Source organism: Pogoniulus pusillus, chromosome 21 (assembly GCF_015220805.1).
Source record: "Pogoniulus pusillus isolate bPogPus1 chromosome 21, bPogPus1.pri, whole genome shotgun sequence".
NCBI classification, from domain to species: domain Eukaryota; kingdom Metazoa; phylum Chordata; class Aves; order Piciformes; family Lybiidae; genus Pogoniulus; species Pogoniulus pusillus.
Genome location: NC_087284.1, coordinates 10,656,275 through 10,669,100, shown reverse-complemented (window position 1 = coordinate 10,669,100; position 12,826 = coordinate 10,656,275). Strand labels below are relative to the sequence as shown.

General features: G+C 40.4%; 1 protein-coding gene across 5 annotated transcripts in view; it reads left to right on the top strand.

Moving 5' to 3' along the window:
* The window catches only part of MAK (male germ cell associated kinase), a 32,124-nt gene that overhangs the window by 10,774 nt on the left and 8,524 nt on the right, over window positions 1-12,826 (top strand). For all 5 annotated transcript variants that reach the window (XM_064160891.1, XM_064160890.1, XM_064160889.1 and 2 more), the window contains 6 exons: window positions 530-662; window positions 748-919; window positions 6,145-6,312; window positions 8,681-8,998; window positions 9,842-10,032; window positions 10,651-10,781. In XM_064160891.1, coding sequence (XP_064016961.1) covers window positions 530-662; window positions 748-919; window positions 6,145-6,312; window positions 8,681-8,998; window positions 9,842-10,032; window positions 10,651-10,781 — 1,113 coding nt within the window. The remainder of the gene's footprint in view (window positions 1-529; window positions 663-747; window positions 920-6,144; window positions 6,313-8,680; window positions 8,999-9,841; window positions 10,033-10,650; window positions 10,782-12,826) is intronic.

Below are 12,826 nucleotides of genomic sequence, written 5' to 3'. Positions count from 1 at the left end.
CAGAATTGACCTGCTGAGTGACTTAACAGCTGTCCAAGTATATAAGTGCTCAAACCAACAGCAAGCATTCAACAGACTTTATGTGCTTGCATTACACATATTAGCATTCTTGAACAGAATTTTGCTGTCTTTTTTTATCTCTGTGTCTGCAAATTATTGTCATGATGATAAATAAGCTAGCTTAAAAATCATTTAAGGAACTATAAATTGAGTCACTGTGCCAGATGCTCAGTTTTCCATTATCCAGAACTGACAACGCACTCTGAAAGTAGTTTATTTGATATTGCTCCAATAGCTGATACATTTTCCTTAGTGTGTTAATAACAGCTTACATGTTGTTAAGAACACTTGGTGTAATAATCACTGGAGGGAAAATGTATGTGTGCTTGTTTGGGGGAGAGTTACTAATTTTTTATGTTGAGTTAAAACAAAAAGCTATGCTCTTCCAAAACATCCTTTGGATGACTCTATCAGAGGTTTGAGAAGTGACAACACAATTTGCCATTCTTTTCTTTTTGCTCTGCCACAGGATTTTTTCATAGAGATATGAAGCCTGAAAACCTTCTCTGTATTGGACCAGAGCTTGTGAAAATAGCAGATTTTGGGTTGGCAAGAGAACTAAGGTCTCAGCCACCTTATACAGACTATGTATCTACCAGGTGGTAAGTATATCCAGAAGTTAATATGTTATCTTAACTAATTATGTTTCCATTTTAATTAATCTGTTTTTAATTCCAATTTTCATAGGTACCGTGCTCCTGAAGTGTTGCTGAGATCATCTATTTATAGCTCACCTATTGATATGTGGGCCATTGGCAGCATAATGGCTGAATTATACACCCTGAGACCACTTTTCCCAGGCACAAGTGAAGTAGATGAGATCTTCAAAATTTGCCAAGTATTAGGGACTCCAAAGAAGGTAAGATTTAGAAAAGCTCACACAAATGTATTTAAAACAAACCAAAAAAGATAACTGAAATTATTATAAAATGTTGAATATGATCATAGCATCTTTGTCAGTGATACAGGCAGAGGAGTTGACTGCAATTGAATGTCGTGAAGTTCAGCAAGGACAAGTGTAGGACCCTGCGCCTGAGGAGGAATAAACCCACACACCAGTGCAGGTTAGCAGTTCTGCAGAGAAGGACCTGGGAGTGCTGCTGGGTGGCATTAACCATGAGCCATCAATGTGCCCTCATGGCCAGAAATGCAAATGGTATCCTGAGGTGCATTAAGAATAGTGTGGCCAGCAGGTCATTGTCTGTCTCTGCCCCAGTGAGGCTCTATCTGGAGTAATACATCCAGTTCTGAGCTCCCCAGTTTGAGAGGCTGGAGAGAGTCCTGCAGAGGACTACAAGATGAGGGGACTGGAGCATTTATCTAACTAGAAATAGCTGAGAGACTTGATGGTGTTTAGCCTGCAGAAGAAAAGTCAGGGGCATCTTAGCAATGTTTATCAATATCTAAAGTGCATGGTTGAAGAAGGGGCCAGTTTCTTTTCCCTGGTGCCCACTGATAGGGCAAGGGACAGCAAACACAAACTGGGAACACAGGAAGTTCCACTTGAACCCAAAGAGAAACTTCTTTGCTCTAAGAGTGACAGAGCACTGGAACAGGCTGCCCAGAGAAATTGCAGAGTCTTTTTCTGTAGAGATTCCAAACCTACCTGAACATGATCCTGTGCAGTGTTCTTTGAGTGACCCTGCTTTAGCAGAGAGTGTGGACTAGAAGATCTCCAGACGTCCCTTTCAACTTCTACCATGCTGGGATTCTGTGGTGTCTCTCAGAACATACATATAAATTATTGTTATAGTAAGGTTTTCACAACTGTCTTTTAAGCTTCCATTCAGGTATGACATCTAGTATTTTGTTGTATATTAGCATCTGTTGTCTGTCATACCATGATGTATAGCCATGCTCTCCTCTGAAAGCCAGATGAAATTGTTTGATTTAGTAACTTAAAGCTACATATATTAGAAAGAAAAGCAGAAGCCACTTAGAATTTCCTTTTGCCACAGCCTACTTGCTAGTAATTTTTCTGGGCTGGCACCTGGAATTTGGAGCTTGTAGAAGATCTCATAAATAAGACAAATTACACTTTTCTTATTTTTAGAACAGAGGAAGCATTTGACTTCGAACACTAATTGCTCATAAATATTATTAGCAGTAAAAAGTAATGGAAGAAAAATGTGCAGTGTCTTAGAGGAAATAATTCTTTTCAGTTAATTTCTGTATGGGCTACATACTCTTTAAAATTACAAGGAAGGTTTGGATAGTGCATGTTAAATTATGCAGCTACATTTGCTTCAGTTTAAAAGTTGCTTTAGCAAATGGATATATGAACATACAAAGAGAATAAGCTGACCTTTGGAATTTTGAATAAATTGAAAAAAGACCATATAGTAAAAAGTTGAGGGGTGGAATATGGTAAGAGATAGCAAATGTATATCAGTACTTCGTGTGCAAGCAGAACTTGGTGAAATAACTGAATGCAGTCTCTAGATTTGGAAAACCAAAGGGTGGGAGAAAAATGTAATCATTTTTATACTACTGATATAAAATATAGCATAATTTTTGTCCAGTAAAGGAGCTGCTACTGACAGACAATTGAGGAACAGCAAACTTAAACCAGGAATAGGATAAGCTTAGTACAGAAAGTGCAGAGCTTGAAATGGTGGGAAAACATCCAAGAAAACATAGTGAGAAACAGGTGTGAACTTGTGATAGAGCAGAGTGTGAAAGGTCAGAGCGAGAAGGTTACAGATGATACACTGTGGAAATAAAAATGGAGACTGTGTGCAGATTGCAGTGTGTGAAACAGTGGTCGCTGGGACAGCTGTGCATCAGAAATAGTGTAGCATGAGTGGTATTTGAAGACTTCAGTTTTGAAACACAGATGTCAAGTTTCTCAAGCAGTTCACAGGTCCAGGAAGATGAACGTTTCAATGTATGTTAAGAATATCTGTGACAGAGAGCAACATGCCAGCTTCTGGAATGTTTTCAGTGTATAGTGTAAATAATTTGTGGAAGTGCTGGGTAATGAGAGAGATTTTTTTCATTGCATGTAGTGGCAAAGCAGCACTGAGCTGACTGCTGCACCTACCCTTGTACTTACTTGACTGCTTACTACCTTTGTAAGTAGTTAAACAGAAGCAAATCGTGACCACACTCATGTTCCCTGATGGCTTGGGAAAGCAAGGAGCAAATCACCAGCTGAGTATTTCAAGGGAAAACTGTCCTCTTCCACAGACCCTAAGGGCTAGAGACACAGTCAGCCTTCCAGGACCAAAAAGCTGTAATTAGTTTGGGAATGTTATCTCCTCATAACAATGCCTGAGGCATTCTTTGGGGGGAGATCCCTGTGTAAGAATACTTAAATATTATGGTAGAAATGATCACAAGAGATTCACTTGTTACAAGTGAAGTACTTTTCTGCATTGTGAAAAATATGAGCAGTTATTTTTATAGTCCATTTTTGGAGATAATTTTACAAAGTGATTTTTCTTTTCAAGCAAAAGTTGAATTTATTCCATTATCCTGCAATAAGAAATTACAGGAAATATGCCCAGAAGCTGTCTTCATTTCAATTTGTCTTCCTTTGTTTAGGTCCACAGTACCTTACTAATGACCTCTTTGAGTTAGGGTGAGCTTTAAATAGAGATGGGGTACTACTGTGCTTTATTATTTAAATAAAATGGTTTTGTTCATGAAATACAGCAATTCATTGCCCCATTGAAGTCCTGGCAGTGATGGTGGACCTCTAGTCTGCCATTTCAATAAAAAACCCTAATGACAATTTCAAAAGGAAAGATTAATGAAATGCATTTTATAGAATCATGGAATTACAGAAGTTGGAAAAGGCCTCTGTCATCAAGTCCACCAGCACCACATCTGCAAGTTTTTTCAACACTTGCAGGGATGTCAATTCCACCATTTCCCTGGGCAGGCTGTTCCAGGGCTTACCTGCTCAGTCAGCAAAGAAGTTTTTCTTAATAACCAATCAAAAACACTTCTGGTGCAACCTGAGGCCGTTTCCTATCATTCTGTTGCTTGCTACCTGGAAGGGTAAGAGACTGACTCCCACCTTGCTCCAGCCTCCTTTCAAGTTGTTGTGAGAAGGCCTTCGTCAAACCTCCTTTTCTCCAAGCTAAACAACCCCAGTTCCGACAGCTGCACTTCAGAGGAACTTGTGATTTCGTTAGCTGAAGGTTGACAGTGGTGCTTTAAATTGTTCCAACTTGTTTACTTGTTAATATGTTTCATTTTTGAACTTGTACTAATTTCACTCTACCCAGGTACTTCACCAGTTCAGCCCTTACTACTTCATAAATCACTCCTTTATCACTAGCTCAGGCAGACAGAATGTCTCCAGCTCCAGTAATGGAGGGAGATGGGCAGAGGAGAGGAAAGTCTATCTCTTGATTTAAATGAACAATTTTTTCTGAGCTGGAATAGGAAGTCACTTGAAATTATTTTAACCAGATGTGGTTCGTAATTATAGTTGAGTACTTTGATTACCATAGACTCTGTTAAGAGTGCAGTACCTGAAGGGGGCCTGCAGGATAGCTGGGGAGGAACTTTTACAAAGGTATGCAGTGATAGAATATGGAGCAAGGGCTTCAGGCTGGAAGCAACTAGACTTAAATTGAACTTTAAGTTCTTCTTCATGAGGTTTATGAGGCACTGGAACAGGTGGCCTAGAGAAGTTGTAAAGGCTCCAAGCCTGGAAGTGTTCAAAGCCAGTTTTAATGGGACTTTGAGCAACTTGGTCTAGTGGGAGGTATCCCTGCCCATTGCAGGGAGGTTTGAACTAGATGATCTTTAATGTCCCTTCCAGCCCAAGCCAATCTATGAAACTGTTAGGCATAAAAAGATGAATAATGGCTAATACAGTATCTTAAGGCCAAATTCTATCAAATCAATCCAATTTACTCCTGTGTCAGCATAACAAGCTTTGTGGAGAAGTGCTAATATCATACATTGTCATTAGGGAGATTTCTGATGTTGTTCCTCATAACATTTTTCATCAGCATATTTATATAAACAAAACTGCATGCTGAATGCATGCCTGTTCTGAAAGCCTTATGCAGAGAGTAACCTTTACTGATTTGTGTTCAAAATGAAGATAGCTTGGGCAGGACTCTGGAGGGTTTCTGCATCTGATGAAATGTTAGGGTTGTATTCAAGGCCTTTCAATGGAATACATTTTACTACTTCAGTTGGTACATAGCAGACTAGGAAGGAGTATGTCAGAAATTTGGAATTTCTTAGTTGTGGTTGATTTGAGAGAAATTAACCCCAAGTAAAATTTACCAGACTAGGTCAGAAGGTTTGGAAGTAAGATAAAGCTCTATTTTACAGCAAGCTGAATCTATAAGCATATATAAAAAGTATATTTACATGTATTTACAATTATATGCTATTTAGAAATAATACAGAAATCTAATCCTTCCTCCTGGACAAAGAAAGCCCAGAAAGGGCCAGTGCCACCTTCTTCTCTCCCCCCAGACACTATTATCAGCAAAAGGTTAGTACATGGTGTAGAGGAGGTAAAGGAACAGTGACAGAGCCCAAGAGTGTGAAGTTGTTTATACATTGCCATATCCCTCTTAGCAAGCCAATGAATGATATAGACTTTATGTTTTTCTTTTTACAACCAATGCTATAATTTATTTACCTTCTGCAATGAACTTTGAGAAAAGTCCTGAGTTCTCTTACTGGATTTTTTTCAATAAGCCTCAAATTACTACAGTAGTAAAAACCAGGATGTAGTTATAAAATCGTTTCTTTAGTAGCGTAGAGTGCTGTAGTTGGGAATTATCAACTGCAGAAACATCTGGGGATAACTAATCCCTTAACACATTTGTGAAAGAGGGTATAGGAGCTATATTCTGCATTTTTCTTTGTAACAAACACTAACCACTCTACCAGTATGTAGAGAAAGGAGCACGGTCTAAAGGCCCATGGTGGTATTAGGTTGATAGTTAAACTTGATGATCTGGGAGGTTTTTTCCAAACAAAACAATTCTATGATGCTGCATTCACTTGTGTTGAAATAATTGTAATGGAAAAGCTACTTCATGTAATAGCTCAAATATAATTCCTGTTCTTTTTTGGTATTTATTTTTCTTTCTTTTGAAACAGAGTGACTGGCCAGAAGGTTACCACCTTGCTTCAGCCATGAACTTCCGTTTCCCGCAGTGTGTCCCTATCAGCCTGAAAACTCTCATCCCAAATGCAAGCAGTGAAGCAATACAGCTTATGAGTGATACACTGAACTGGAATCCAAAGAAGAGACCTACAGCAAGTCAGGTTTGAGCACCAAATGGAGTAACTATAAGATGGAATTTTCTTGCATTGTTAAAAAAATAGAGGTACAGAAGCCAGTTGATTGCCATAATCCTGGTGGCCAGAGAAGTGTCTCTATTTTGAACACTTTGGTGGGAATGAGACTGTGGAGAGAAAGTTCTAAACCTGGCTTAGCAGACATCATAAACTCTTTATTTACTTCTGCAATGTTGACTCCTGTATGGGCATATTTTGAAACTTTCTTTCACACAACAGATTGAAATCTGAGCTGCATTTCCTGCATCATAACTATCTGTCACTTTTGCAGCCGCCTTTTTCTTCCTACATCTGTATGAAGGGAGAGTATTGAAAATTAATCTTTGCTTTTTGTGAACTACTTTTATTTGGAGAAATGATGTAAACTGTGCTAAGGAAAGAACCTTGTGAAGAATATTGCACTAGGTCACAAAGGTCACAGGCTTTCTCCAAGTTAATTTTTAGAACTGTATTTCAAGTACCAAGATGGTTGCATTCTACTGATTTATCACAGAATATTAGGGGCTGGAAGGGACCTAGAGAGATCATCTAGTCCAACCCTCTTGTCAGAGCAGATCACACAGGAACTTATCCAGGCAGGTCTTGAATATCTCCAGAGAAGGAGACTGCAAAACCCCCTTGGGCATTATTGCTTTCTGTAGTATGCATACCTAATACACTTCCATTTAAGCAGATGGTACCAAGCACAGCAGCCATTTCTCTACACTTTATCAAGCATAGCTGTGGTTACAATGACTGACTGTAATCCAGTGCTGTATATCTCTACACAGAAAACTCTATGATCCTTTATGAAAGCAAATAGCCAGTTTTTGCCCAAGTGAGTTGTCAAGGAAGCAGCTGCAGCAGTTGTCACAGCCAAAAGGAGAAATTAATGCATATACATGGCAGCATGTACAATGGCAGCAGTTCTCAAGTGCAGCTGAGGCACCTTCTGTGCAGGGGTGCATCCCTTTTTTTTGCTGGTTTGTCTTGCAGACACTTTTCTTGCTGCTGCATACACTTGTATTTCTGTTTTCCTATCCCTGCAAGAGAGTAGTAAATTGTCCTTAACTAACATCTCTACCTCCTGGGTCTTTTTCTCCCTGGCCCACCTGGAAGAAGAGGGTGGGGAACAGAGGAGAGGCCCCTCTGTTGTGAGTGGACGGCTGGGGCTCAGGTGCCAGCTGAGTTAAGACTAGGGCAGTAGTTAAATTCAGTCAGTAGCTGATCACTAGTGGTGTTCCCCAGGGCTCAGTGTTGGGGCCACTCCTGTTTAGTATGTTTATCAGTGATCCGGAGGAGGCAATTGAGTGCACCCTCAAGAAGTTTGCAGTTGGTGCTAAACTGGGTGGAAGTGTTAGACTGCTTGAGGGTTGGAAAGCTCTGCAGAGGGTTTTGGACAGGCTGGATCAATAGGCCAAGGTCAGTTGTATGAGGTTTAATAAGGCCAAGTACCAAGTGCTGCACTTAGGTCACAACAAACCCAAGCAATAATACAGGCTTGGGAAAGAGTGGCTGGAAAGCAGCCCAGTGGAAAAGGATCTGGGGTGCTGGTGGATGGCCAGCTGAATATGAGCCAGTAGTGTGCCCAGATGGCCAAGAAGGCCAACAGCATCCTGGCCTGTATCAGAAATAGTGTGGCTGGCAGGAGTAGGGAAGAGACCAGGCCCTTGCAACTGGCACTGGTGAGGCTGCACTGCAAATACTGTGTTCAGTTTTGGGTCCTTCACTACAAGAAAGGAATTCAGATACTATATCATGTCCAGAGAAGGGAAACAAAGCTGCTGAAGGGCTTTGAACACAAGTGATGGAAGCAGCACCTGAGGGAACTGGAATTGTTTAATCTGGAGAAAAGGAGACTAAGGGGAGACTTTATTGCTTTCTACAACTCCCTGAAAGGAGATTGGAGTGAAGTGGGGGGTCAGTCTCTTCTCCCTAGTATCAAGTAATAGAACAAGAGCAAATGGCCTGAAATTGCACCAGGGAAGGCTTAGATTGGACATTAGGAATAATTTCTTTGCTGAAGCAGTGCTCAGGCATTGGAATGACTTGCCCAGGGAGGTGTTCAAAAACATGTTGACATGGTACTTTGGGGCATGGTTATATGGCGATGTTACATGAGGTTGACAGTGGGGATCAATCTTGGAGGTATTTCCCTATCCAATTCTGTATATCTATGAGATCATTGAGTCTACCTGTTAATACTGCAAAGTCCTTTATGATCTCATTATGTGTCCATCTTGTGTCTATGCTGTAGAACTAGCTCAAATGATTTAGAAACCTGTTTAGATTCTTTATGAGGTTTCCAAATTCAACTTTTTGAAGTTAAAGTAATGTGTTATATCTTCTCCTCCAGGCTTTGAAGTACCCTTACTTTCAAGTTGGTCAAGTTTTAGGACCTCCTCCACAGTATCTGGAGAAGCAGGCTCCTATTAAACCAGTTCAGCCAACAGAACCAAAGCAAACTTTACCTAAACTGGAAGCTATATCCAAGCCAGAACCTCTGTCTTCACCTGATGTACCAGATAAAACACAACCACAGCCCCTGTCAAAGGTTAACCACCAGCCTCTTCAGCAAATTCAGCTGCCTCAGAATACAGCTAACCAGCAAGTACCAAAGCAGCAGCAGTCGCAGGCACAACCATTTTTTCCAACTATTAAAAACTCATCACCAGTAAGTTGTCCTCAATAAATACTGAGGTGGTTGTAGTGAAATCTGACTAAGGTTTATGTTCAACCAGACAATCCCTTGAAAACTGACATACTTTTTTATTAGATGAAATACAGATAGTTAGGGACTGACCGTTCACAAAATTATTGTTACTACAGAAGAGAGAAGTGGAAAGGGAGAACTTCACTTGCAGAAAAATACCTAAGAAAGTTCATCCTGTTCCTAAATTTGTAAGAATTTGAACAAGAAGATTTGTAGCAAGATTAATATTAAAATTTGGGTTGTAATCTTTGCTTTGCTTCCCACCTGCTCTCTTTGAGCTATAATATAAAGTCCATTTCAAAGAAATAAAAAGGTGTTCAGAAAATACTGGAAAACAAACTGCAGTCAGATGAAAGGACAGTTTTCAAATCTACTAATCTATTTGGAGGAGGGTGTTAAGGAAAGGCCTGAGGAACTTCTTTTATTTGTGGTATTTTCTTTGGGGTCACAGCATGACTGCCATGAATGTTCTGCACCACTGTGCTCCTCTACCACCACTGAGAATGTAAATTCAGCAAGATACCAGTAGTAGAGGCTGAGCACTGAACTGAGTCTGCAGACAAAATGATAACTTCACTGTGTGAAGCAGATTTGAGCAGTTGAAGGTTGACAGTCTGGTAGATCTACACTGAAAATAAAATACTTACTGACATTAAGGTTTGTGCTTTAAATAATCCTGAAATTATGACCGAAATAGGCACAACACAATGAGAGAAATGTCCCTCAAGTAGTAGTGAGGAAGTGAATTAAGTGCAAAATACAAGGTTTTAGAATTTAATTGAAGCTTTTATTTTTCTTGTTTAGAAACAAGTAGCTAGTGACCCTCAGAATGGTGCAGTACGTCCTAAAAGCTGCAGAAGACGATGGGGTCAGACTTTGGTAAAGGCTATGGATAGCTGGGATGACTTGGGTGACACTGAATTTGGAATGTCATGTTCAAAGAAGCCTAGCATTGCACTCTTAAAAGAAAAGAAAAACAAGGAATTTCCTTTTGGGTAAGTCTCTTTCAAGTAAACACTGTCCCATAAATGTATAAATTGCCTAAGACAGATGTGCTAAAAGTTAAGTCACCAGTCTAAACCCATCTAGCCACACCTTGAGGCCATTCCCTCTTGTTCTATCACTGATTACCAGCAAGAAAAGTCCACCACCAACCTCTCCACAATGTCCTCTCAGGTAGCTGTAGACAGTGATGAGGTCTCCCCCCAACCTCCTCTTTTTCAAACCCACCATCCCCTGTTCCTTCAGTCGCTCCTCATAAGATTTATTCCTAGGCCCTTCTCTGCACTCACTCCAGTACCTCCACATCCTTCTCATAATGAGGTGCCCGAAACTGAACGCATTACTCGAGAGCAGAGCACACAGGGACAATCACCTCCCTATCCCTGCTGGACACAGCATTTCTAATCCAAGCCAGGATGCCATTGGCTTTCTTTGCTATCTGGGCACAAGGCTCTCGTGAGGCATGGATTTTGGCTGTTAACTTATGTAGGAATGCATACTGAAGAAAGTAGGATAAGAGAATAACACTGTACTTTTCAGGTTAGGTTCAGCTCATGGTATTCTGAGCTGAAGTTGTTTGTCACATTGTTTTGAGCATTTTCATTTTTCAGTTTGCCAGAACCAAAAGCTTCATGCTATATCCAGCCAGGAGGGGAAAATAAGGTTCTGATGAGAAATGATTCTGGAAGATCAAATGCATCAGCAAAACAGTACTATCTAAGACAATCAAGATATCTGCCTGGTAAGGATAAAGCTCAATACACACGGAAAATAGAAGCTGTGAACTGTCTATGTACAGGATATTTCAACTTCACATTTCAGACTGGAAAATTCTGCTTTTCAAAACCAGGCTCCATTTCCAAGTTTTGGACTATCCCAGAGCATGTCTTATCACCTTTGATGCAGAAATTCCTGACTCTGTAAATGTGGAAGGAAGCTCAATATTGCTTCTACACCATAGAAGTTCACAGGTCCTCTCAGGACCAGTAATGTGTAAAACTCTCAGTAATATGAACCCAACAGTTCTTGCATTCCTAGGATTGACCCCTAAGCAAGTGATTCAGAGGACTAAAGAAACTACCTATGTATATTTTAATATCTCTCTCAATATATTTAAGAAACATAATTTTAAGTTTTGTGATGTCCTGAGTTTCAGGGGAGTTTTGAATGTAAAGAGCTAATTACCTTGGTAGGAAGTGTTGAGGAATAGTAGCTGCTTACACTGGTAGGAATTCACATCTTCCCTTCCCTTCCCAAGGCAGTCATCTTAAATAAATAGATAGCTTAGTCTAAATCTGGTGTTTCTTATTCTGTGTATTTCTTATCTTCTTTTCAGCTTGTTTTTAATGTCTCTTCAATTTTAGTAGAGTTTTCAATAAGGAAAGCATCAATGTAAAAAAGAATTCATTTCAGCATTTAAGAGAGTGTTCTTTATCCTTATTAACTTCAGTTCTGTTACTATTAGATCTGGGAGCAGTTTTCATGCTGTGTAATCCTATTAACTCTTCTAATGCTTATGACACGCTGAAGTAACAAGAACCTCATGCCCTACTTTTTAACTTACCCCTTGAAGAAGGAATAGTTTCTTTCAGCCTTCAGAACCCTAGTTTTGGACAGCTATTTTTAATGTTTGTTGATTGTCTTGACAGTCAAAAATATCAATAAAGAGATTATGGGTTTATAGCCAGCAAGTAACAGTACTAAAAAGGCTTTTACGAGTTCACTTGAAATAATAGAATTGTTCTTAAATCAGTGCCTCTATTTTTTGTAGTTTGGTATAATCTTGGAATGATTTGGGTTAGAAGGGACCTTTAGAGGTCATGCAGTCCAACGCCCTGCAGTGAGCAGGGACATCTTTATTTAGATTAGGTTGCTCACAGCCCAGTCTAACCTGACCTGGAATGGTTCTGGGGATAGGGCATCTGCTGCCTCTCTGGGCAACTTGTGCCAGTGTTTGCTCTGTGTAACCTGATCTGAAATGGTTGCAGGGATGAGGGCATCTGCTGCTTCTCTGGGCAACTTTGTGATCATTTGAAGCTGGGTGCCATTAAAAAAAACACATTGTTCCGTAAGGTCCTCCAGAAAGGGCTAGATTGGTCCAAGAGGAGCACACCAGAAATCATATTTCATTCTTGTAATTCCTGCTTCCCTATGAAACTAGCTGCTAAGTCAGCATCTGCCCCTTCTCTTCTCCCTTCCTGAAGGCGCAGGTCCCATACTTCAGGTTTGACATGGGGGAGGTTTGCAGCCTGGCTAGGCCATGGCAGAGCTATTTTTTGTTGCTTCCTGGGGCCTGGGTAGGGATGTATGAAGAGAGGAGGGAGGGCATTTGAGGCCTGGGGAACTGAGGCCTGGTTGGAGGGAGGTCTTTGGCCTAATGCGATTGTTGTAATGTCAGGTGGCAGGACTGGGCCAAGGCTGACTCTGAATTTGTGCATTTTGTATTGCTGTATATATGTAAATAGTACTTCCATTTTAAATTTCTACTTCAATCCTGTGTGTGGAGGGTGGTTCTTTTACCCCTTCTGAAAGAGGTAGAATCATAGAATCAACTAGGTTGGAAGAGACCTCCAAGATCATCCAGTCCAACCTATCCCCCAGCCCTAGCCAGTCAACTAGACTATGGCACTTCTGTCTGCTCAAAGTATGACAAACTAGTACCAGTGTCTCCCCACCATCAGTGTAAAAAATTCCTTCCTCAGATGTAGTCTAAATTGACACTCTTTCAGTTTAAAAACATCAGCCCTTGTCCTGTCACAACGGGAGAATTGGTGAGCGTTGTTCTTG